General features: G+C 45.0%; 1 protein-coding gene across 1 annotated transcript in view; it reads left to right on the top strand.

Moving 5' to 3' along the window:
• Antxr1 (ANTXR cell adhesion molecule 1) overlaps window positions 1–27404 on the top strand; it is a 254868-nt gene that overhangs the window by 224276 nt on the left and 3188 nt on the right. The window contains 1 exon segment of the mRNA XM_029553527.1: window positions 27313–27404. This exon segment is cut by the window's right edge and continues 1 nt beyond it. Coding sequence (XP_029409387.1) covers window positions 27313–27404 — 92 coding nt within the window.

Here is a 27404-nt window from a genome sequence, read left to right as displayed (position 1 = left end):
GTGTGTGTGTGTGTGTGTGTGTGTGTGTGTGTGTGTGTGTGAATCAACCCATACAAGCACACATATCAACACATATTTTTTTAGTATTCCAAAAAGAGGCAATTTTTAACACATTTTTCCAGAAATAACTTTAAGCAGGTTACATAAAAAATATGGGGTGGGAAAGATGGCTCAGCATTTAAGAACACTGGTTGTTCTTGCAGAAGACCTGGGTTCAAATCCAAGCACCCACATGGCAGCTAACAACTGTCCATAACTCCAGTCTCAGGGGATCTGACAGCCTCTTCTGACCTCTGCAGGCATTGTATGACACGGGTGCACTTACCTACATGCAGGCAATACACACATACACATAAAATAAAAATGATAAAATTTAAATATATATATATATATACAATGAATTTTAAAAGGGGAAAAAATAGGAATAAGAATTCAAAGATCAAAGGATTTGCCGACATAGGGTCAACTTTGGTGGAATAATGAAGGTTTCCGTTAGCTCTGCTATTTATTTATATTTTTTTTGAAAATCCTAACTAGTTTATTAGGCTTGCTAACAGAGCATAGGGTGGGGATTTATTTACAGAACTGTGCCCCCCCCATTTTCGACTGTTCTGGAAAGTCCACACTCAAATATAGATCCTGTGACTTTCCCACAGCCACAGAAAGTGGCAAGAGGTGTTCCTCACGGTGTTCTTGGCTTATATATCCTTAGCCCCTCCCCTACATGCAGTTAACATGACTGATTGGGTGGGAGGGCTAACTGACACCACCGACTCCTTGACAAGCATGGGAAGGAGGTGTAACTATAGCTTGCTGGCATAGTGGTCACTTCCAGTTAACACTCCACCCCTTCCTCCAGCTCTTACATTCTTTCCACCAACCTCTTCCACAAAAGTCCCTGAGCCTTGGAGGGGGTGATAGGTGTGGGATGATCTTCCTCCCATTGTGGCAAGGCACTGAACTTTTGGGTCTCTGCATCATCATTTTCCATGGGCTGTTGGCTCATTTCAGTGGAATCCCATCTACTATAAAAACACAAACAACGAGAAGCAAGAACATCTAAATAGTGGCTGCTACAATAACTTAACCTACAGGCGTAAACACAAATGCTTGGTCAGTACTTTAGCAGGTGCATCATTTCCATCTAACAAAACAATTGCAGTGGCTTCCCACTGGGGCCTATATCCTCCCCTGACACAGGGGATTGGCCTGGTCTACAGTACCAGATGTGTGTTCAGCCCCTAGGAGTGGGCATTATATCCAATTGAATATTTGCTGGTTGTACATACACTAGATGCACCACTATTGCACCAGCCAGAACATCTTGTTTGGCATGTTGATAGAGCAGCATGCTGGGTCCATTGTTAAGCAGAATTATAGGGGATAGCTCTCCCCCGGCCATCTGCATAGTACCTTCTGGCACTATGAAAGCCACCTTCTGGCACATATGTAAATGTATATATAAAGACACATAAACATACATACACATCTCTATCCGCAAACATACATACCAGCAAATATAGACACATATGTATATACAAAAGTACATGCAAACATATATATATATTCATCCATACAATACATATTCCAACATGTATAGACACATATCTACACATACAAACATTTATATATACCAATGCATGTAGACACACAGTTTTCCCACAGAGTCCCTGAGTAGTCTGTCCAGACACTGTGAGTAGGCATTTTCAACCATCACTATGTCCAAGGCTCAGGGACTTTTGTGGAAGAGGTTGGCAGAAAGAATGTAAGAGTTGGAGGAAGGGGTGGAGTGTTAACTGGAAGTGACCACTATGCCAGCAAGCTATAGTCACACCTCCTTCCCATGCTTGTCAAGGAGTTGATGGTGGTGTCAGTTAGCCCTCCCACCCAATCAGTCATGTTAACTGCATGTAGAGGAAGGGCTAAGGATATATAAGCCAAGAACACCGCTTCAGAGATCAGAAGAAAATAGGTATTAGAGGTTATTTCATTCTCCCTTGATCAAAGAGAATATTTTGTCCCTCCACTTCCCAAACTTCATCTATTCCAAAAACATTTGCTGAATCAAAGAAAGAGCTCTTTCATGGGGCCACCAACAACTGTTTACCCAGTGTTTACTATGTCCTTAATGCTGTGTTAAGAACTCCTGTCACTGACATGCCTACATTAACCAACATTGGGGCTCCTGCTGTTCCACCTTGTGAGAGCCATATAAATTGCAGCTACATGTCCAGCCCTTATCAGTCCATCTTTCCTCTAATGTGCTTCAAGACACGGTGAAACAATTTGCTGAGGTACAGATTAACCACATCTGTCAGCCCCTCTGTGAATCCAGTAGGACTTGCAGAAAAATGAGGTTTGGCACAGTTTGCTCTCTGTGAACCTTTGCTCACAGGATGACCACCACTTCCTGTCTTTGAGACTTAGAAGCCATGTGTTTGTCTGTCCTAGACTCCTGCCAAGGACTCTAGTCAGCAGTTCCCACCAAAAATGCTTAAGGCTTCAAGACCTTCTGCCATTGCTGCTGGGCAGCATCCAGGTCACAGACATGGCTTATTTGTCTCGATCCCTCTGAGTTTTGTCAGAAGGATGGTCCACTCCCCTGTGGAGAGTTCAGTTTTGTGTAATTATTTTGTATCAGCAACATAATCTAAAGAACTAAGAACAATGAAGCCAAGCTTGGTTTGCAACCAGCCTTGCTTCTCTCTGTGGTTTTGGCTAATTACCTCTCTGAATCTGAAAGATGAGCTCATGGGAGAGTTGTGCAGATTAGACACAGTTCTGAGCTCAGTACTGTGGCTGTTGTGGATCAGTACAGCTGTTACTGTAAGGAAGTGACCTCATCCATCCGTTCCTGCAGGCCAGGTCTAGGAATAGGCAGATGGAGGCCCACATGTGAGGGGAATATTCATGGGTACATACGTGGGTTGCTTTTCTAGGCCCTGGGAGGTATGTAGAAAAGACTCTTTTCATTAGACAACTTGGATTCTCACAGAAAATAAATCATGAGAAGATATGTGTCCCCTCAGTCTCCAGGATGGTGAATCTACAGCCCCAGGTCAGACTCAGATACTAGAAGACTGGCCCCACCTGCTTCCTGAAGAACCCACCTTTCAGTGGTGCACACAGGGTATCTCATGGGTTTCCCCAAGGCTCTTAGCCCCTTGGGGACTCAGGACAGGCAGTCAAGTGTTCTCTACCATCTCTTGTCTTGGGAAGATAGGAACAAGGTATGAGGCTCCTCCACAGAACAGGGAAACCCACAATGAAAAGGTTATACAGGTCCTGCCCCTAGTCCTTGTGTAGAAAGTGCAGAAATATTACCCCAAGTCTTTGTTGATTAAAATTCAACTCAAAAGTTCAACTGCAGTGAGTTTTAGGTTTGGGGCCACTTTAGACAGCCAATTTCTTTTTTTAAAAAAAGCACTTGGGCTGGGGGGGGGGTAGCTAGAAGTTCTTTTATTTTCAGTGGAGGTTGGGAGTCCTTCCATATTCTCTTGCTAAAGCTATGTGAGAAGAAGATGGCATTGTACGTCATCATGACACCACTCTGGTGTGCCATGGGCCTGGGGTCTAAAAGCTCTGGAGAACTTAACCCTCCTAGCTGGGTGGTAACAGTGATTTGGGTGGGTGTGGCTGAGGACTTACTCCTGGCTGGGTGATCTGGGGCTAACCCAGAAAGGATGCCACTCCCTTCTTTAACCCTGACCAACTTCCAACAGGAGTCAGAAGTCACTCTAGGAATGAAACCCCAGCTGCCAGGAAGCCAGATCCCAAGGTGAAACCTGCCCAGAGAATCTGACCCTATAATTCACAGCATTAATAAACAGGCTTACAGAAAACTACAGCCTGTTAAGTATCCCACCCCACCTAGACTTTCCATCTAATTGGGGTGGGGGCCCTCAAGGCAGGAGCAGTATAAATGGTACTGAAGGCTGAAAGGCCCAAGACCAGCTAAAACAAGCCAGGAGCCTTAATAGCAGCTCTGTTTTGACATCAGAAAGCTGTTCTTCAGTCTGCTCATGACTGTGGTAGAGATTCTATATGCATGTAGAGATATATTTGTACTACAGGAACTTAGACCACAATAAATCCCTACTTTACAGCCTCATCACTGGCTAAAGATAGGTATCTTCCCCACACCAGTCTTGTATTGGGAAGCAGCTCTGATTCTCAGCAGGTCTTGATGGTCCTGCCATTGATTTGGGAATTATTCAGAGCCTGCATGAGGAAAAATGGGTCATGGGCCCTTGCCATGACTGAAGGACTTCCCTGTGCCTAAGTGACCTCCAGAGAAGGAAGTTTGGCCCTCTGCTTAAGGGCCTTGAACCTAGTAGGATCACATTGCTCCCCAGAAGGGAAACAGCACACACATGCATGTTTGCATAAGTGTGTACACATATGCACAAACACATACATGCTAGAAACTAAGGCATGGCCAGGCATGGTGGTACACACCTTTATTTGCAGCACTCAGGAGGCAAAGGCAGATAGATCTTTGTGAGTTCAAGGTCAGTCTGGTCTCTACATAGTGAGTTCCAAGCCAGCTGGAGCTACAGAGTGACCCCATCTCAAACAAAAAACAAACAAAATGAAGAAACTGGGGGGTGGGATGATGGTTCAGTGGTTAAGAGCACTTGCTGCTCTTGCAGAGGACCTGGATTCAATTCCCAGCACCCACATGGCGGCTAACAACCATCTGTAACTCCAGTTCCAGGGAAATTCGATGCCTTCTTCTGACCTCCACAGGCATTGCACGACAGGGGTGCATTTACATACATGCAGGTCCATATAAAATTAAAAATATATGCGATATATAATATATAAGTGATATATAATATATAAAATGATGAATAAATTTTTTAAACAAAGAAACTAAGCTGAGTGTGGTGATGCACACATTTAATCCTAGCACTTGAGAGGCAGCAGCAGGTGGATCTCTGTAAGTTTGATGCCAGCCTGGTCTACATAGTGAGTTCCAGGCTAGCTGGAACTACAGAGAGATCCTGTCTCAAAAAGACAAATAAATTAATAATAAATAAATAAGTAAATAAATAAATAAATAAATAAATACCAAGAAACTAAGACACTTATCTCCCTTAGCCAGCTGGCTAAAAGTAAAACTTTATTCAGTAAGATTTAAGTTCCTTTATTCATCCACCAATTTTGTGCTAGTAATTGGCCCTTCACTATAGCTTGACTTAAGTTAAATGTAAGTCTTAGAATGACTTATGAAACAAGGTCACTCTCCTGGTATGTGATAATGACAGCACCCATCTTCCTGAGCAAGAACTGTTGGGACCTATCTACATAATGTAACTGTGAATCCAAAGAATGGAGCAGTTGACCCCTGGGGTCCCTGTGTGCCAGTGATTCCTTACCTTATATGCTGTCACTGCAAATATAAAGGGTGATTTTAATTGATATATGCTGGTTGATAAGGACTGTCTTAATAAAGGAAGGTTATTAAATGAAGTACTATTTACAGAATAGAAATGAAGGTTGGGGAAATGGCTCAGTCCGTAAAGTGCTTGCTGCACTAGCATGAAGACCTGAGCCCTAGAACCCACATAAAAAGTCAAGCACGGCAGTAGTTCTTAATCCCCAGACTGTTTAAACAACAGGAGAATCCCTGGGGCTCTCTGACCAGCCAATCTAGCGGAATCGACAAGCTCCAGATTCAGTGAAAGACTCTGTCTCAAAAAGTAATGTGGGACCAGTCGTGGCAGGGCATTCCAGAGGCAGAAACGGATGGATCTCTGTGAGATCAAGGTCAGCCTGGTCTATATCATAACAAGTTCCAGGCCAGCTGGGGCTACAGGGAGACCCAGTCTTTGAAAAAAAAACAACAACAACAAAATGGTAGAGAGGGATAGAAGAAGACACCTGACATTGATCTCTGGCATGCACATACACACACACACAACCCCCCCCCCAAAAAAAGAATAGAAATTAATGAATGTCACAGAAAAGACTCGAGCAATGTTTATTCACTGAGAAGTGGAAACATACAGAAAGATGATCTTTGCAGCAATGTGGGCTGTGGTTGTCGAGTGGCTGCTCTCCTCCGGCTATGGCCACTCTCCTGCTCTCTTTAGTTCCCCTGATCAGTCGTCCGGTCCAGACCCCAGGGCTGGTGAGGAGACTGTGTCAATGGAGCCACATTCAGACACAGGAGACCAGGTTCAGTGACACAGATCTCGTTTATTGCAGGAAGGCACAAGCTTATATAGGGGTAGTGGTCCAGTCACAGCACAGAAAGTAGTTTAAAGGTGAGGTATCCAAGGGTGGTGCACAGTACAGTAAGTAGTTTAAAGGTGAGGTACCCAAGGGTGGTGATTAGGGAGTGGCGAGCTCTAGGCATCAGTCTCATGATTTGCCAATGGGAGCAAAATGTCACAAGGCATTCCTTGTGGCTCCAGCAGTTGGGCCGTTGCCTCAGGCCTGCTGTATGGCTGTCAATAAGACTTTCACCCTAGGCTCAAGTCTGCCTCCCACAGTGGGCCACTTAGACAGGCATAGAACAGCTGCCTGTTGACCAGAGGCTATGAAGGGGCCCAGAACCAAGTAGAAGCTGCCCCACTAAATAGTCACCTCCCACTGAGACCACTTAAATAAGCCTTAGAAAAACTAGCTGTGTGATTTTATGTTCCTGAACTACAGTAAAACGTCACATGAAGCAATGTCGCACACCCTTGTGAAAGGTGATGCCTTTTCGGTTCTCGTCTTGTCCTTTTCTTACAATTCAACTTTTTAAATGCAAGAGCAAAAAAAGAATCTACAAATAAAGAAAAGAGACACCTAGTTCTGATTGTGGGACAACTCACCAAAGAGGACCTTCTCAGAGAGTCAATGAAATTTTTTTAGGAGGCAAGGGAATCCTGATTTTACTGCATCAGCTGGAAATGAAGGGCCCAGAGCAATGTGGGAATGTATAGGGTTTCTGAACTTTATCCATGGCACGCTGAGCAGTTAGCATAGGGTTTTCTCTTATCTTCTTTCCATAAGTGTTTTGTTTTTGTTTATTGTTTTTTGGGGTTTTTTTGGTCTTTTTGAGACAGGCTCTCCCTGTAGCCCCAGCTGTCCTAGAAGTCACTATGTAGACCAGGCTGGCCTTGAACTCACAGAGATCTGCCTGCCTCTGCCTCCCAAGTGCTGGGATTAAAGGCATGTGCCACCACGCCCGGCCATAAGTGTTTTTTTCTTAATTATTTTTATTTTATGTATATGAGTGTATTGCTTGCATGTATGTGAGTGCACCCATGTCATGCAATGCCCTCGGAGGTCAAAGAGGGCATCCAATTCCCCTGGACCTGGAGTTACAAAACAGCAGTCAGCTGCCATGCAGGTACTGGAAATTGAACCCGGATCCTCTGCATGAGCAACCAGTACTCTTAACCACTGAGCCATCTCTCCAGCCCCCTCCATAAGTGTTTTAATGTCCTTAATTACTCCTTTTTTATGAAAGAGGTGGTGATTTGAGACAAGAAAGAAACAGATGTGCACTTACAGGGACAGCTTTAAGCCTGCATATCCTATGTCTGAGTTAGACTCTGGCAGGGAGTGGAGGGGGAACAGTGTTCCAGGTCAAGTAGAGGGCTGGACACACAGGTGCCCAGGGTGCTGTTTCCAGTGACCACGTCTGCTTCTACCTTTGTTTCTGCCACCAAGTCTCCAGAGACAATCACAAGCTGGCCATTGTTTACTCTCTTCTCTGGGCTCTGGCCATTCTCCCAAGATTGTGGAACTCAAAGGCTTGGTATGAAGCTCAATCTTCATTTGGTTTATGATCTTGTTCTTTACCCAGTAAAAGAACATCATGAGATCATGCTTTTTGGCAGAATGGCCAAAATTCGTCCCTTTAAAAGTAAAAAATATTGAGAACTTAGAAAGCTTGTGCTCTGTATTCCTTCAGTAGTCCTGAGGGGACAGCAGTGTTTTCCAAGGGTGACAGAGCTGTCACTGACCCCGTCATCCCTACTGCAAGGCTATGTGTTCTTGTTCTCAGAAACAACAGTAATAACTCTCTAGTTACAAGTAGACAACCCAAGGGTGCCTTCTTTTCCCCAGAGATGGTTTAGGCTCTAGTATCAAGCAGAATGCCTGTCAGCCAGAGGGGTGAGGAATGACCTTGGAGTTGCTTACAGTAAGGAAAGGGCGTGAAGAGTGACAGGTCCACATGTGTGCATGCATGTACACATACACAGAGGGGTGGGGTTGCCCTTGTCAGGTGTCAGATCCTGTCCCATAGTTATTTCAGTCTCAAATAAGAAGCCCTGTTTCTATGCTGGCCACCTCCCTGAGAGCTGTAGGCTGAAGTTGGCCTTGATTGACTGAAGACTGTGCACACACGTTGAGAGTGTCTCATAGCATCACCACACAGCTGTTCTCTCTGAAAAGAATGAAGAACTGTGTGCTGCCAGTCCTCACTGTACCTATCACCTTCTTCCGCTCCATCCCTACACCCTGACCTAATACTAAATGCCTCATTTTAGAGTTGCAAAACCTGGCCTGCGCTCTGCCCATAGAACGTGCCTACAGGCCTACAGTTAGCTCGGCTCTCTTTACAAGAACACAAACTATTGGCTGTGCTGGGTGGCCTACCAGGCCATCCTCAGATACACATAACTCCTGGTTCAAATCCCACATAGCTGCTCCTGCATCCCCCACTGCATGTATCAGCCACGACCCTTCAGAGCTCTGATGACTATCTCTCTTTGTCAGTTTAAGAGGCAGGCAAGGTCATCACAAGTCTCATTTGAAAAACAAAAGTTATGAACTGGCCCTGGGGCCAGCTGGACAGCTATCCATCTGATCAAATTAGAAGGTACTCCAAAAACCCCACCTAACCCCAGAATGCCCTAGGAGAGCCTAACCCCCCACCTAACCCCAGATGCCCAGCCCTGGAATTTCCCTTTACAGTAAAACACTGTCTTTAAAGAGGGATCTTTTCTTGAGTTATATAATTTTGGATAGAATGTCAGCTGATCTAACAAAAGCCCAAAATAACATATATTCAAACAAGATGGAAATTTGTGTGTGTGTGTGCACATACATGTATGTACATGTTCAGGTGTGTATGTGTGTGTGGAGGCCAGAAGTCAAGGTGGGTGTTTTCCTCAATCACTCTCCACCTAATTTTTTGAGACAGGGTCTCTTCCTGGAGCTCACCAGGATGGCTGTGCTTACTGACTAATGAGTTCCAGGGATTTGCCTGTCTCTGCCCACCCCAACCTCAGCACTGGCAAAGCTCACATTGCCACACCTAGCTATTTATATGGATGTTGGGGATGCAAACTCAGGTCCTCATGCTCATATGGCAAGCATCTATCAATTGTGATATTTTGGATGAGACTGTCCCCCATAGGCCCACATGTTTGAACCCTTGGTCCCCAGTTGGTGGCACTGTTTGCAGAGGTTTAGAAAGTGCAGCCTTGATGGAGAAAATATGTCACTAGGGGGTGGATGGGCTTTGAAAGCTCATAGCCTGATCCCACTTTCTCTCTCTCTCTCTCTCTCTCTCTCGCTCTCGCTCTCGCTCTCGCTCTCGCTCTCGCTCTCACGCTCTCTCTCACTCTAGCTCACTCTCGCTCTTGCTCTCTCTCTCTCTCTCTCTCTCTCGCTCTCGCTCTCGCTCTCTTGCTCTCCCCTCTGCTTCATGTGAGTGTTTGAAGATGTGAGCTCTCAGTTTCCTGCTCTGGCCACCCCTGCCATGCCTCCCCCACCCTCATGGGCTCTCCCTCTGAAACTATAAGCCAAAATAAACTCTTCTGTAAGTTGCCTTGGTCATCATGCTTTATCACCACAACAGAAAAGTAGCTAATATGCCAATTGAGCCTTTTCCTTAGCCCCAGGTGGAAATTTTTCTCTCATACAAGTAACCCTCTGGGGAAGAGTTGCTGAGGGTCAATATGGCAGCCCTGTGTATCTAGGAACCCTCTACCTTGTCTCCCCACCAACCCCTAGGGGGGGTAGCCCTCTTCCCATAGTCCAAGAATGGAAGGAGAGGCCATGCCCCTTCTTTGGAAGGCACATTCTAGAATCATTTGTATCACGCATGCTCACATCCACATTGCTGCAAAGGAGGCCACACCCATCTATGATTCACCACCAACTAGGCCAGGCCTCTTGGCATCATGTATTCCCTTTTGAGCTACCTTGTGCAAGGCAGGCTGGGAACATGGTGGTCACTGGGTGGTCACATACATGCCCAGTGAAGTCAGTACTACCAAAGAAAAAAGTGAAAAGAAACAGGAGACAGTTGTCCGTCTCTGTAAAGATCTAACCTTTTAAGGAATAAACCACCTAAGTGAATGCAGCTTGTGGACCAGGTCAGAGACTTGTCACTTAGGAAACACGGGCCAGGATTGTGAGGGAGAGGCACAGGGAAAGGCAGGTTTTGATTGAAGGAAGGGTAGGGGTACCCAGGGCTCCTCTCCAAGAACAGTAGCTAGAGGGCACTAAAAGTCTGAAGAAAGAACAAATAGAGGCTTAGGAAGCTGGGAGAGGAGGGAGCACTGGTCAGAAAGCATGTCCTCAGGTAGATCCTGTTACTGGCGAATGGTTCAGGGTGGCTGTGTGGTTCCATTCATTTTGCAGCAGATTCATTCCAGTTTAAAAGAAAGACTACAGAATATAAACAAACCAGGGTTTGTCCCCACAGTGTCACTCACACAGAGATGCTGGGTAAATTATTTAGGCTTTTGGAGCTCTTTCTACACTTGTGAATCAGGATAGCAGCAAGTACCAAGCCTGACCCAGCATCAGGATCCAGTGATAAGTACAAAACTTGGGACCTCATAACAAGCACCTGGTCCCTGTGGCTAGGGAGCATGCTGAGTTCACACGAAAGGACATGGGACTCGAACATGTTGCATGTGTGATGTGCTGAGACCCTAACCTGTACACACCGTGGAAGCTGCTGGTCTCATTTGCTCAGTCTGCCATAACAAAATGCCATGTACTAGGTGGCTTAATCACCACACAGTTATTATTTTCAGTTCTGGAGCCTGGAAGTCCAAAATCAGGATGCCAGTGTGCTTAGATTCTGGTAAGGGCTTCCTTCCAGGCTGTAAACTCACAGTCTTTCCATGGAGGTTACTCAGAAAAAGAACAGGCTCTTTGGTGCCTCTTCTTATAAAGATACTGATCACAACTGTGTGTGGCGTCACACAGTTTTAATCCCTGACTGGGGAGGCAGAGGCAAGCAGATCTCTCTCTCTCTGTGAGTTCAAGGCCAGTCTGGCCTACATAGTAAGACCTGTCTAAAAAAATACATTTTAGGGCTGACGAAATGACTCAGTAGTTTGTAGAGAACCCAGGTTTGGTTCCCAACACCCACATGGCTGCTAACAACCACCTGTAACTCCAGTTCTAGGAGTTCCAACACCCTCTCCTAGCCTCTGCAGGCATTGCATGACATGGGTGCACTTACATACATGGCAGGAAAAACACTCATACCCATAAAATAAAACTTTTAAAAATATATATTTTAAAAGGGCACTAATCACATCCTGAGGGGCCCCCTCCTCATGACCTCATAGAACCCTAATTGTCTCCTAAGGGCTCCATCTCCAGAGACGTGCTCTTGGGGATTTGGACTTCATCTTGCAAATTTGAGGGAACAGGTATTCAGTCTATATCAATCCATTCACTGGCAAAGGTACAGAAAGGGTCAAACATGCTTTTTTTCTTTTTAAATTAGTATTATCTCTACTTTGGAGGAAGTGTTTTGAATAGGTACAAGCATAGGAAAAGAAGTTATCCTAACAGCATTCCTCACACTGCAAAAGCAGCAGCCCTTCAGCTGTGAGCCTGTGTGTGTGGAGTGGGAGCAGGATCAAGCTATGCACCCAATGAGTTAATTTCATAATTTGGAATTTTCACATCCAAGCTAAATAATGCCCTTGGCCAAGCAATCTTAGTCAGTTTGTCTTCTGGTACAAACTGATTAAGGCAAATACCTCAATATAGATAAAATAATAAATAGAAATACTACAGTAATGGTTGGTCTCAGTAGTTAGTCACTGAACTGGAACCATGGAGGGAGGAAGGGAAAACATCGCAGACCCTTAGTGGGGAGAGAAAAGGAGAGAAGGAAGTCCAGTAAGGAAGTTCATCCTGGGCCAGCCTTTACTCACTCACGTGACTGTGCCACAGTGTCTGCTTAAATCTTTGAAAAGGAGGGGCTAGAGATAGCTCAATGATTAAGAGCACTGGCTGCTCTTGTGGAGGACCCGGGTTTGATTCCCAGCACCCACATGGCAGCTGACAACTAGCTGAAACTCCAGTTCCAGGAGATCTGATACCTTCTTCTGACCTCCACGGGCACTGCAGGACACGGGTGCACCCACTTGCCTGCAGGCAATACACTCATACACATAATTTTAAAAAACTGAAACGTACACTAAGGCAGTAATATTGCTGAGACCCATCCAAAATGTTAATTAAAACCAGAGTCCTTGGCAAAGTAATTGCTGCGCTGTTTGGCAAGACCCATGGAGTGCACACTGAACTTCATGTCTCCAATGAAGGGAAGGCGGTCAGTGCCAGCAGCTGGGTTCTAGAAGAGCAAAGTTAGGTGATGTTTAGAGTGCACCTTGCTGGATACCATTCAGCACAATTCCTTCCTTTCCAACCGACAGATGTTGCAACCTAGCCCACCCCTAGAATGCACTACCCATAGATCTGCCTGAGCCCTCATCTTTCTACCCTGAAAGGTCTCATACCCTGTTCTTGCTAGTGGGTCTCACTTTGGTCTCCTGATCAGGTTTTCATAGAATACTCCCTGCCACACACACACACACACACACGCACGCACACGCACACACACACACACTTTTTTTAGAAATGCAAACAGGGCTGGAGGAATATCTCAGTCATTCGAGTATTATGTTCAATTCCCAGAACCCACATTTTTATATATATATTTATTTATTATTTTTATTTTATGTGTATGAGTATAGTGCCTGCATGTATGTAAGTGTGCCTGTGTCATGCAATGCCACAGAGGTCAGAAGAGGGCTTCGGATTTCTGTGGAACTGGAGTTAAGGGCGATTTGTAACCGCCATGTGGGTGCTGGTAATCAAACCCAGGTCCTCTGCAAGAGCAGTCAGTGCCCTTAACCACTGACCGATTTCTCCAGCCCCAAACCCACATTTTTTAACCGTATAATCCTAGCACTTCAGACAGGTGGATCCCTGGGGCTCACTAGCCAGCCAGCCTCACCTACAAGGTGGGTTCCAGGCCAGCGAGGGATCCTGTTTCTAAATAAATAAACAGGAGGATGACTCTTGAAGATGACGCACAATGTTGTCGTTTGACCTCCACATGGATGTCCACTTGCACACACGTGTGAACCTTCACACACATGTACACACACAAAGAAATACAAACATAACATGACACAGCTTTGTGTGTTGATGAGGTTTAAAGAGGATTTGAGCATCAACAAGGAGATTTAGTCTTAAGACTGTCATGCATCACCAAGGCGTTTTGTCTTTCTTGCCTACAGTGATTTAATGACCTTGCATCAGAGTTCTCCTCGACCTGAACATATGAATACCTTCATTTATACAAGAAGTAATTAGTTATAACTTGGGCATGGGGCAGATATGGCACTCAACAGCCTTTCGGAGACCCATGGGACAGAGCTCACTCACCTGCTTTGGGGTGCAGAGGACTCTCTTGTTCCACCTCCTCTCTGTTGTAGTATTTGTTAAAATGTTTTCAGAGATCATTCGGGTCAAATTGCCAGTTTGGGCACATGAACGTCACTTGACTGTAGAATCAAGGGAGACTGATCGTGAGCTTCTGCCCTCGCTGTGTGGAAGTGAGTGGTGGCAGTCACAGGCTCAGCTTGGAAGAGTGAGCTGGCACAGCCAGAAAACCTTTCATTGCTGCACTTTTCCCAGTCCTCTCTTGGTTCCTCCTTCCCTATGATACAGTAGTAGCCTACTTCAAAATGAGCACTGCAAGGCAGTATGAGAGAGCAGGAAGATTTAACATGATTATAGTCAGGGTTACCTTCTTCTGAGTCTATCAGGGTTGGCCGCATCCTCTGGTAACCTTCAGGGTTGATCTTCCAGTTACTGTCGGGGTTGGGTCTTCTGGTTACCATCAGGATTGTCTTCTGTTTACTGCCAGGGTTGCATCTTTTAGTTACCGTGAGGGTTGTGTCCTCTTGTTTTCATCAGGGCTGTATCTTCCAGTCACTGTCAGGATTGCATCTTCTGGTTTCCATCAAGGTTGCATCTTTTGGCTACCGTGAGAGTTGGTTGTATCTTCTGGTTATTGGCTAGAGTGTAGCTTGTGGTTACTACCAGGGCTGTATCTTCTGGTTGCCGTTGGGGTTGTATCCTTATGTCATTTGGTGATCTTATCTTACTCCTGGAGGTCCAGGAGCAAAGTCCTGCCCAGGCAGGTAGTGAGTTGCAGCACTTTGAGAAGGATGTTGAGTGCAGCATCCAAAGGAAAAAGAAACCAACAACAGATCTGCTAACCAGCTTCTCCAAGCTGTGACTAAACCTACTAGACAAAGATAGTGGCTGCCACTTCAGGATTATATGATGAATGGTTCCAAAAGATATAACTTGAACTGCAGTTTACTACCTTTTCTCCAAGTTCTATGGTCTGGGGAGGTCCCATTAGATAATTGTCATCTGAGGTCTCTTATGAAGTTTTGGCTAGACGGTGGGTGGGGCTGAAGTTACTGGAGCTGCCTGGGATAGGGATCCCACAGGGCTTCTTCACCTGTCTGTGCCTTGGTGGCCCTCCACATGACTCCCAAAATAGAAGAGGCTGGAGCTGAAGCCCAAGGTACTGGAACCAGGAAGCAGAAACTGCCAGGCCTTTGGGGTCAGGCTCACAGCTAGTACACGACTTCCTATTCTGCTATTCAGTGCTATCGGAAACCATCCAGGATTGGAGGAGCAGAGGTGCAAGCAAGTGGGGTGTGCAGGAGGGAGAAATTGGGTGCAGCCATCTTGCAGACAAGCTGCCAGCACAGAGAGAAAGCAGGAAACCGTCAGAGCAAAAGAAATTTTCTCTGTCCAGTTGGCTCTGGGCAGGCCACCTCCCTGCTGCTCTTGGGTGGCCCAGCAATTAGAACCATAAAGTCAAATTTGAGGAAACATAATTGTGTGCAGTACTGGAGGGGAAAGTTACTGTGCCCACACCACCCATGGGCTTCAAAAGATCAAGCTGATGAAAGTACAGAGGCTTGCAGAACACAAGTCTGCACGCCAGCAGCCTTCAAATAGAGAATTCATTTTATTTTTAAATTTTATGAAAATTAACTATAGCATAGGCCACTGGGAGAAAAAAGAGAAAGTGTAGTTTTTATAAGCTATGTTTTCCCACCACACTAAAAAATAAAAACTATGCTAGCTTGATAAGTTAGCAATGATAGATTAAACTGTTTTTTAAAATTTTGTTATTATTTTTATTTTATGTGTATGAATGTATTGCCTGCATGTGTGTAAGTACACCCCTGTCATGCAGTGTCCTAGGAGGTCAGAAGAAGGCATTGGATTTCTTTGGAATTGGAGTTACAGACAGTTGTTAGCCACCATGTGGGTGCTGGGAATTGAACCGGATCCTCAGTAAGAGAAGCCAGTACTCTTAACTGCTGAGTCATCTCTCCAGCCCCCCCTTTTTTGAGACAGGGTCTCTCTGTAGCCTAGAACTCACTATGACTATGTAGACGAGGCTGTCCCCCATCTCACAGAGATTTGCCTGCCTCTACCTCCTGAATGCTAGGACTAAAAGTGCATGCCACAACGCCCAGTCAAAACTCCTAGGCACATTTTATGAAGAAGAGTTTAGGCCAGGCATGGTGGAGCACATCTTTAATCCCAGCTTCTGGAGGCCGAAGCGGGTGGGTCTCTGTAAGATGAAGGCCAATCAGATCTACATAGCGAGTTTGAGGCCAGCAGGTGCTACAGGGAGACCCTGTCTCAAAAAACAGCAACAACAAAAAGTGCCTAAAACTTCTGTTTTAAAACACTTTCATAAATTATTGTTGGCCCTAAGAGGAAATCCAAAGTGCAGTTTAATGGGATAGAATGGAACACCACAAATAAAACCTTTACAGTTTGCAAATATCATAGGCTTAAAGTCTTCCATTATTAAGAAAAATAAACACAATGAGGTATTCATCAGCTAAAACTTAGGAAAGAACATGAGATAAACCAGCAGAAGCAACGAGTCTGTTGATACAAGGACAGACTAATGAGAACAAAGCACAAGGAGCAGAACTGAGCAGTGGTTTTGCCATGATTTCTTTGGAAATGGCAACATCATTGATGGATCTTTGCATCAAAACAATCAGTGTGTGTCATCTAAGAGGAGCAAGGAGCTGTCACTATGGGTAAGACTTTCACTATAAGGATTTCTTGTATATAAAAAATAAAATAAAATATTTAAAATCTAACCAGCAGAATAAAAATCCACTTTCTCCAGTTTAAACATGAACTTCAATCATTCTAAATCAAGTAGAAAAAATGAACCAATGAGAATAGTGCACACGATTATGAAAAGGACGATGATGAACGTTCTCATATTGATATTAAAACATTTCTTAAGGCCATTGTGATTTGCTCCTCTGCTGCTAGCAATGTAAACAGATACCTCAGAGAAAATGAACAGAAATCCAGAGGCAAATACAAGAATTGTAAGAGTTTACAGTATGAGAAGGCAGTGTTTTATCAATCGGGGGATGGGAGATGGTATAGCTGTTTAATCTAATGTGAAAAAGAAGATATTAATTTGAATTTGCATCTCACCCATACCAAAATATGTTCCATATCATAATATCCAACATTTCCTGAACACTTTTATGTATCAAACATTGTTCAAAGTTAATTGCAATTTCTATTAATCTTTACAATAACCCCACACAGTTGAACCAACCACTTAAGAAAAGGGATCAAACAGAGAGATCCATTAATATGTTCAGGTGTGTTAGTTATCTTTCTGTTGTATGATAAAACACTATGACCAAGGCAACTTATAGAAAGAAGAATTTATTTGACTTACAGTCCCAGAGGAATAAGAGTCCATCATGCTGAGGAGGCTTAGTGGCTGGAGGCAGCCAGAGCAGAAAGCTGAGCACTCACAGGAAGCAGAGAAAGAAACTGGATGTGGAATGGGGCTAGGAACTCTCACATTCCTCATTCACACCACCACACCAGGATAACGTGGATTTTTGAATCCTGGTAGTTTGACTTTAGACTTTACAATCTATGGACACAGAAAAGTGAAACTGGAGCTGGGTGTAGTGGGGCATACCTTTAGTCCCAGCACTCTGGAGGCAGAGGCAGGTGGATCACTTCACAGAGGCTAGCTTGGTCTACATAGTGAGTTTCAGGCCAGCTGAGGCAACAGGGAGACCCTGTCTCAAAAAGATCAAAAAAGGAAAAGCAAAACTGGGGCTGGTAAGATGACTCAGCAGTTACAAGCACCTGCTACCACATCCGGCCACCTGAGTCCCTTTCCCAGGACCCCTATGGCACAAGGGGAGAAGAGAACACTGACTCTTGCAAGGTGCCCTCTGACCTCCACATGCACACCCCACACATAACACATGCACAGAAAATGAATAAATAAACATGTAGCTTTTAAAAACAAAGAATAATAAAGCTATAAACTATTAGGAAAGGGGCTAGAGAGATGGCTTGGTGGTTAAGAGCACTTACAGCTCTTACAGAGGACCCTAGTTCAGTTCCTAGCACTCACATCAAGCAGCTCACAACTGCCTGTAACTCCAACTCCAGGGAATCCAGTACCCTTTTCTGGCCTCTGGGTACCTGCACACATGTACACATGTACACACAGACACATAATTAAAAATAAAAGATAAATCTTAAAAATAACTTGGAAGATCCTGAAGGCCTTCCAGTACATATGAAAAGTAGACTCTAGTTGCTGTAAATGCCCACACAAGAATGTTTAACTTAGGTCTTCTAACAGTACCATGAATAGCTAGTGGTGATACACATCTGTAATCCCAGCACTCTGGAGGCCAAGACAGGATTATGAGTCTGAAGGCAGATTGACTTCATAAGAGATTCTGTGTAAAATAAATAAACAATAAAGGAAAAGAAGTGGGGAGATGACCCAGTGAGTAAAATGCTTAATGCACAAGCATGAGGGTCTGAGTTCAGATCCCTGCACCCACATAAAAGCTTGGCACAATGGTGCACATCTGTAATCTCAGCACTGGGAGGCAGAAACAGAAGGATAAATGGAGTTCACTGGCCAGCTGTCCTAGGCAAACCAGTGAGCTCCAGGTTCGGTGAGAGACCGATCTCAAGAAATAAGGTAGTGAGCCATGAGGAAGACACTCAATATTTACCTCACACATTTACATACACACATAAACACACACACATACACACACACACACACACACACAGTTATTGCCATGAATAAACCTGGCATGGTGGCACACACTTTTAGTCCCAGCACCCTGGACGCAGAGGCAGGCAGATCTCTGTTAGACCAAGTCCAGCCTGATCTACATAGCAAGTTCTAAGTCAGCTGGAACTACAAGGGGACACTGCCCCCCAAAAAAGGAAAAAAGAAAAGAAATTTCCATGAGTAAGACAAGTTCTCATCATTACTCTGTAAAGAGCTCAAAATCAGCAAGATTTTGGACAGCTCATTGGAGAAGTAGGCAGAGCATGTGCACAGGCTAGTCACTAAAGGTGTGGACAAAGATGAATGTGCATATACAGGGAACAGTCTCACTCTTAACAAAACAACCAATGGTTACCCTGACAGTTACACTGGCACAACTTTTCCTTATGAAACTATCAGTGAAACTGTAGGGAAATCAAAATTGCCATAAAAAAGCATTGGGACTCCAAGTTACTATCACTTGTCCTAGAAGAAAATTTGACAGTATATTACTAAAAACTGTTCTAATGTGCATAAACTGACTCAACGATTGTACTTTAAGTGACTGATGGGCTAATGAAAATATTCATATATTGTGCATAGTAGAGATGAGTTGGAGTCTTACTGTCCCACAGTAAATGACTGATTAATTTCATTTGGTGCCACTTTGTGGTAGAAAAGTATATAATCATTGAAAATTGCAAAGAAGCACCAGGCTTACACAAGACCAAGCCAGTTAAAAATTCTAGTACTGAGGGGGCAGGGCTTCCAAGGCAGTTGATGCCTGCTGAAGGAGGTAAGAGTCACTTTTCTTTTGGAGAGGTGGTCACTGGCAAGATCCCTGTACACCAGTGGACACCTCCACAGCAGTGTACAATTAGTGGGCAGAACTAATTAGATTCAGTGGGCTGTTAAAAATAAAATAGACTTGAAGCAAGAAGGGTGAACACTGGGGAGAAGATCAGGGATGTTGAGAGAGGGAATGGACAGCAGGGAGGAAAGGGCTGTAAATGCAGTTATGTGACGGAGCCCTTGCCCAGGGTGTACTAGGCCTTTGGAGAGAGAGGGAAGAGATGCTGGCACAGGAGAGATAATCATAGCATATTATTTAAAAATCTTACACAGTGGGATTGCACTGCTGTAAATATATGCATTGTGTGTATGTCTCAAAAAGAGAAGCACAGAAGTAATTCTGAGTCCCATTAAATGTCTTCTCCTTTGCTCTTCTTCCTCCTCCCTTTATGTATTTTTCAAGTTTTCAACAAATATAGAACTTTGTAATCAGTGAAAAGGAGATTTTATATTAAATAAGTTGTATATCAACAGTAACTCTTAATGAATCTTATGTATCCTACTAAAGATAGGCCATTTTTCTTTCTACCCTTTCCTTCATTTCTCTAGCTTCCTCGTATTACCAAATATTTCCTTCAGGCTTTCATCTTACCCTTCATTTTGGCATCAAAAGACATCATTACAGAGAGCACGCCAGCTGTGTGTCAGCAGAATGAATCAAATAACCAAGAGAGTTGACCTTGGCTCCTTTTCACGGACAGCACATAAAAGGCAGGCTAGGGTAGGAGATTTATTACAGGCAAACCAAGCTTGGGGTGGAAGGAGGGAGCCAGATGTGGCATCACCACTGACAGCCCACCTCTGTGCCCACCTCTTCACTCTGGGCTCTGGCTCCTGCTTCAGGGTAGGGGGACGAAGCAATGCCTGTGCCCTTCATCTGTGTCACAGAAGGGGGGCCTGTGGTGTGACTGCTGTCACAAGAAAAGCCAAATTGTGGTATCTTCATTTCAAATGATGGATCAGTGTTCAAATGTAGGGTTCAAAGACAGAAAAGGAAATGGGATAGTCAGAGGAATTCAGAGGAGCCAACAGCTGGTGCTGAGAAGCATCCTGTAGGTGGGGGGCACTGAGTAGTTAGATAGGAAGTCCTTAACTGAATGTGTTTATATGCACCTCTACATATTTGTGTGCATACCCATGTATGTGGTATATGTATATGCATATACATACACTTTTTTACTTATTTTAAATGTTCATTTATACACACACACACACACACACACACACACTTGTGGAGATTTTATATGAAGACCAATATATCAGTGTGAAAGGGGAAGTCTGAGGCCAAGAAGACCTGTCTACATCATGACCCCAGTTTTAGAAGATGTGCACTAGCAAGAGTGGTGGGGGTGGATGGATGTGAAAGGTCTTTCAGAATGGAGTCAGGCGTCCTCTGATTCTCCCAGGCGTGAAGAAGATGCATGCTCCCTACCCCAGTTCTCACTTATACCCCTCTACTCAAATGGTCAGTTCTGCCTGATTCTGATTCCCAGGGGAGAAAATCTTATTGGCCAAGCCTCAGTTAGGTGTCTACCCCTGGTCCAATCAATAATGGCAACATCACAGGTACGGTTGTCAAGTACATCTGTTCATAGATTCATTTGACTCTGTCTTCACCTCCAGACTGTATGCCTCATGAGGCCAAGACCTCACACTCGCTTAACACTGTCTTCCGCCCCTTGTGAGCGGCCATTGGAAGAGTGCATGCACAGAGACTTGGAGAGTGAAGGGACGTATACATGGGCAGTGTTGCCATGATGTCATCCATCCTTTCATTGATCATGTGTCTAATCACTAGAACACCAACTTCATCAATTATGTCAGTTGTCATCAATGGGCCAATTAGATTTCATGGTGTAAACTGAGAACCAGTCTCTCTTTACATGCATGATTTAAGTTAGAAACTATGCTCTGCTAACCCCTATCCCAAATAGATAACTCCAAACAAGCTCTGGAAAGTTAATCCTTTTGTAACTTGAGAGATACCTACAGCCCTCCCAACAAGACAATGCATGTGAGAACTAGGCCAGAGAAAGACATTTGTCAGAGGAAACCTGGCATATCTATTACACTCTTTCCATATAATTGCTTTAGTATTCTTCCTGCGAGGTCCAGTTTCCTTGAATGACCTCTGTTCATAGGAAACTATTTAGTTTAATCTGTGTAAGTCATGGCATATTTTTAACCATCTCCGAAGGCCAGTTCTGTCTCCAATGAGCGTGCCTGATACCCAAACAGATGTTTCCTAACACTCAGCACACATGAGCTTACTCATGGCTTGTTCTCCACACACAATCACCCCTCAGTTCTTCTCACATCTTCCCAGCATCCTGCAGTCCAAACTCAGAACTCGGCGACAAGTCTGAATCCTTACCACAGTAACCTAAGAACAGAAGGTGATGCCTCCAGTGCTGAATTTCCAATTTGCTAATATTTCAAAAATCCTCATGAACAGCTGGAAAATATGCAGTACAAAGAGCTGAAGCTAGCCTAACTACTATAAAAAGACATGCACACTGGATGCCCCAACAGAATTCAATTAAACCATGCAAGCGAAGTGTTCTACAGACACTCGCATTTGCTGAAATCATAGAGTATCAAGGCTGAAGAGCCCTGGGACACTGTCTAGCCAGCGCTGCAGATAGATGAAGAAGGTGAGGGCCTCAGAGATGGTAGCTTTCCCCTGGTTTCACAGGGAGTGTGTTAGGACACATTGGAGAACAAGTCCTGCCTCCTAGCAGACCACAGTCACACATCCCACTTTCCTGTCTCCATACTCTACAGTTCAAAAGGAAAAACTTGGCACATGGTCAACAAGGCTTTGTATCTTAACTACACCATAATTACTTACAGTCCATGGTCTCCAATAAGACAAAGGGGTTTGAAGAGGGACAGTTTCCTTTGATAAATGAATCAAAAGTGACCCAAATGGTATGTATAAAGTAACAAGTTAACATTTAAATGTTAGGAATCAGGGATGAAGCTCACTTGGTAGAGTATGGCTTAACATGCACTAAGCCCTGAGTTCCATCCCCCACACCACATAAAAACTGAGCACAGTAGTGCATGCCTATAACCTCAGTACTCAAGAGGTGGAGACAGGAGTTCAAGGAGTTCAAGGTCATCCTTAGCTACATGGCAAGATCAGAGTCCACCTGGACTACATAAGACCCTGTCTCAAAAAAGAAAGAGGGGCCCGAGAGATGGCACAACAGTTAAGAGCACTGGCTGCTCTTGCAAAGGCCCCAGGTTTTGTTCCAGCACCTACATGATGGTTCACAATCATCCATAGTTCCAGTACCAGGGGATCTGACACCTTCTCTGGCCTCCATAGGCATTGTACACATGCGGTACACTTACATACATGTAGGCAAAACAATCACACACATAAAATCAAAATAAATTTTTTAAAAAAAGAGAGAGAGGGAGAAGGAAAGGAGGGAGGAAACCGATGAAAGATCGTGTAGCAGCCATCCCTCCCCCACCCCACCCCACCCCACCCCGAGCTGGGAAATGTTGGTAGAGCCCAGAGTGAAGTAACTTAAGGATGTCTAGAACCATAGCCATGTTATCTCACCCTTGAACTTCTGAGAAGCTAAACTTACAAGGACTCTGTGAATTTTTAAAGACTCTCTTATTCAGAGACCCACTGGTATATAAGAATTATTTGTCAAGTGACAACTTAAACTTGAACCTTGAGGTCCTAGTAGCAGTCCTGGATCAAGGAGAAACCCTGATGCTGCCTCAGAGATGCATCAGCCAACTGAGGAGAAACACTGATGTAAGAGGTGTTCAAAAAAGAGCACCAAGTCAGTGCTATTTCCTTTCATTGAAAAGTATCCACAGAGAGCTTAGAATGGGCCAGGCTAGACATCCTGCCGTTGAATACAAAATGCATTAAAAACTGAGGCCAGATCGAAGGCCATCATATGCCATTGGAGGCTACAGATTTGATTTTAAGTGTGATGCAGAGCCACTGAAGAACTTTGAGCTGGAAAGTGAATGACCAATCTTACATTCTGGAATGATCTCTCTTACAGCTGGTCAAGAGCTGATGGATTGTGGCCATGTGCTACACTGTGTGGTATTAGCTATTGGTCCTTTAAGAAAATTTGTTTTGCAGTTATATGGTCCATATGCAGGATAACTCAATAAAAAGAATACAGAGCTAGACTTCATTCCCACTACACCTCTTGCAGGCTGTATAGTCTTGAACAAATTTTTTAAACAGTTCTGAGCCTCCCCTCTCATTTCCCCACACAGGATTTTGATAATAGGTGAAGATGATGTGTGTGGGTATTTCTGATAGCCCTCCTAGCTTATTAATAGATACTGTCTTGTTTTCTTCTTAGAAGTGTGTGTGTGTGTGTACAGTGTGTGTGTACAGTGTGTGTGTTGCTGAGGACTGAACAAGTAGGCAAGTGCTCTACCACCAAGCTGTGCCCCAGATTTTCTTAGAATTCCATCACAGCATGTTGCCACATGTGTGTGAAAAACATTGGCATTCCTACTTTGTAATGAAGACAGCAAGGTAAACCAAGGTCAAAGTCAATCTTGGATGTAAATCAAACCACCCCAAAACAATGCTGCAGAGAATTAAACTGGGTTGCCAGGGCAAGTGTTATGAAGGGCTAGTTCTGGTTGTCCTAGCAACCTTTCAACCAAACAGTGGAGAGCTGCTGGTGTGTACAACACCAAGAACATCTGGCCTTTCTATCATCCTCTCACAAGCAAAAAAAAAGTCCTGTAAACTGATCCTTAGGCCAATTATATGGTCTAAGTGTTACGGTGTTTGTGCTCACAGCTCTAGCCCTAGGTTTTAAGAACTTGATTTGGAGCCACACCTCAAAATTTGTCCCAGCGTGCCTATGCTGTGGCTACGCCTTTTCTCAGCAAGATAAGAGCAAATACATCACCTTTAGCTGCTCCTGCAAAGCACTGTGGGAGGTCCTGTAAGAACTAAGTGGCAGCAGTTAAGCAGCAACAGGAAAAGAGGAAAGGCAGGGAAAGCAGGTGCTGGGGCTGCTTCTGGCACATCTCCAGCCTCATTTTTTCCCTACTTACCAATTTTATTATAGAAGCCAAGTGTGGAGTGCAGCTCACTCAGCACTGACGCTGGAGTCAGACCTCATGCTACCTCCAGCTGCCTGTCTACCTCAGACTCAGACGTTACTACCTCTGATTGAACACATTTTCCATCAGCAGAGAGACAGCACTAAATTCAGCTGTTCACCAAATATGATGCAGCAGACACTGTTGTAGACCCTTTCCAGCAGTAACTAAAGGAACCCTTATGATGCCTGAAAAGTGCAGGTGTCACTGTAGACTCTCACCCCAGTCACACAGTGGGATGTCCCACCACAGAGCCATGCTGAGGCTGTGAGCTTGCCCCCTCCCTCCCCTGTACCAGCCCCATTTGAGAGCTCTGGCTCAGAAGACCTGTGGCTCAGTTGCTGACCCTCGGATGGGGTCCCTTGTGTCACCACAGCATCCACTGCCCTGTCAAGAGGTCATCTTTTGATCTGTGTACCTTTCAGAGCTTTTATAATAGATGTGTACTCAGATGGACTGTGAACAGAATAGTGCTAGACAGCTGGGAGACCCTGAGCTTACGGATGGAGCATCCTCTAGTAAAGTAGTGTGGTCATAGTCCCAAAGAGCAAGCGTGGGTGCTGCTGGACCAATTACCCCTCACTTGCCCCAGTCCAGTGCAGCGCTAAAGATCTGAAGGCAGGGCTGGACAGATGGCTCAGTGGTTAAAAGGACCCAGGTTTGGTTCCCAACACCCACAGCTAATGGCAGCTAATAACCATTCATAACTCCAGTTCCAGGGAATCCAGCACCTTCTTCTGACCTCCACAGGCATTGCATGACATGGGTGCACTTACATACATTTAGGCAATACACTCATACACATAAAAATAATAAAATATTTTTTAAAAAAAAAGATCTGAAGGTGGGGGGACCTGACCCCAGCTCCAGCAGCTCCTGGTGGAGGCTCGGAATCTCCCTTCGCCTTCAGAGGAACTGAAGTCCCTGAGTATGTTAGGTGTCCAAGAATGAAGGCCAGGAAGGGCGTTCAATAAATCACAGCTCTGAGTTGTCACTGTAGGAATTTACCTCAGATGATAACCATCAGGCTGCAACATCTTGAGGGAAGGAGTTCTATCCAGTTACATAAATAAACTGCAACTAAGGCCTACATTTATACAGCCATAAACAAGGGCTACTTGGCCACTTGGGAATTTACAAAAGCAACACGTGGCCTGAAAGCTGGGCCTGAGTTGGAGCTCTGGGCAGGAAAGTGAGAAGACACCAGCTGATTTCTACAGTTAGTGCAGCCCTAACAGGGATTCAGTGAGGTTGGGCTCTGGCTTAATCTGAGGACTTACACACTTCAGGGACCTGGGTGCTGGCTCCCACATGGAAAGCCATTGGTCATGGTGCAGTCAGCCTGGCCCTTTTCTGGTCCAGACACTCTGGCTAACATTAAGTCTTGTGAAGGAATTTCTAGGCCCATTGCTAATGCTTCCCAAGCCCCTGCTTTTCCCACGTGGCTTCAGACAGCTCCATTCTGGCTCAGACTCCCCAAACCTCTACAGAGCAGCCTAGGGAAGCCCTGTGTTGTAGAAAAGCAAACTACAAAACAAGGCTGCTACCTTCCAGAAGTTTCTTCTCAAGCCTGGGAGGCAAAGCATTTACAGATAAAACAACTGTAGTGTGCAGGCAGCACTATGTGGTGCAACAATAATTAGAAACCAAGGAAGCAAAAAGAGAGTGGAGGCCAAAGTCACCAGGGGAGACAGATGGAGGGCACAGGACCCCTTGGAGAAGGCTGGGGCACATATGTGAGGGAAGGCCCCTAGACCCCTGATCTCCCACAAGCTTGTAGCATGCTGATATATCCCAAGCCAAGTCTTAGATCTCACACACACACACACACACACTTGCCTCTTGTTCCTCAAATTCCACAGCCTCACCCTATGTATTCCCTTTCCCCTTCCCCGGGCCCTGGCGAGGGGAACTGGGGGCTCTCTGGATATCCCCCACTGAGATTGGGTGACATGGGATGTGGAAAGACGCCCAGGCAGCACTCCATCCTGTCTGTGGATTAAATAAGCAGGAGGAGTGAAGGAAAGGCAGGCTCAGCTGTGTAACCCCACATGACCTTCCTGAAGGGGATTCTGTGACATGGCAGAGACAACCACAGATGCTCTGTGGGCCTGGGAAGTCGAGGGAAGCCAGGAGCACACAGGGCGATCATGCCCTGCCCTGGCGAGGGAGCGTGAGTCTTATATGTTTACATAAATATGAAGGAAATTGACACAGCAGGAGATTTTTGGTGGAGAACTTGCCACAGGGCGAGTGTTGGGTGGAAGCCTGGTAAGGGAGGGCAGAGCAGGAACACCACAGGCTGGCTTCTGACTATGTACTGTCAAGAGCATGTTGAGGGAGGGCATAGGAGTCTCTCAGTATCTGAAGCCACAGTAAAAAAAAGCAGAATTTGGGGTAGATGCCTGCTTAGTAGTAAAATGTCTCTCTGATTGAATTTCTTTCTTTCTTTTTGAGAAAGGTCTCCCTGTAGCCCCAGCTGGCCTGGAACTCACTATGTAGACCAGGCTAGCCTTGAACTCACAAAGGTCCACCTGTCTCTGCCTCCCAAGTGCTGAGACTAAAAGCATGCACCACCATGCCATGGGCAGTCTGGGGTGGTAGAGCCTTGGGAAAGAGACTTGTTGTTTCTGAACCTCATCCATGAAAGGAAATGCTTACTACAACACCCAACTGGCAAGGCTGAGATTAAATATGACACCCTCCGTAATGGTATGGTAAGAGACACAAGGGGAAAATGAGTTGTAACAATTCTGTAACCCAGCCAACCCAGGAAAGGAGATGGGGGACAGGGCGGCACATCAGCTAACGTGACATCGGGTTGTGGGGTCACCAGCAGCATCAGTATGTCTGCTGTCTCCAACAGATTCTTTCAAGGATCCATCACACTCCCCATCTGCTATGACCTAAGGCGGCAGCTCATATTTCCTCCTCTGATTCTCTTCTAGGGACGCTGCATCAACTTCACCAGAGTCAAGAACAATCAACCGGCCAAGTACCCCCTCAACAACACCTACCACCCCAGTTCCCCACCCCCTGC

This window comes from Nannospalax galili, unplaced genomic scaffold (assembly GCF_000622305.1).
Source record: "Nannospalax galili isolate Female #2095 unplaced genomic scaffold, S.galili_v1.0 scaffold204, whole genome shotgun sequence".
NCBI classification, from domain to species: Eukaryota; Metazoa; Chordata; class Mammalia; order Rodentia; family Spalacidae; genus Nannospalax; species Nannospalax galili.
The sequence above is the reverse complement of the archived record's forward strand: the minus strand, read 5'-3'. Positions and strand labels throughout refer to the sequence as shown.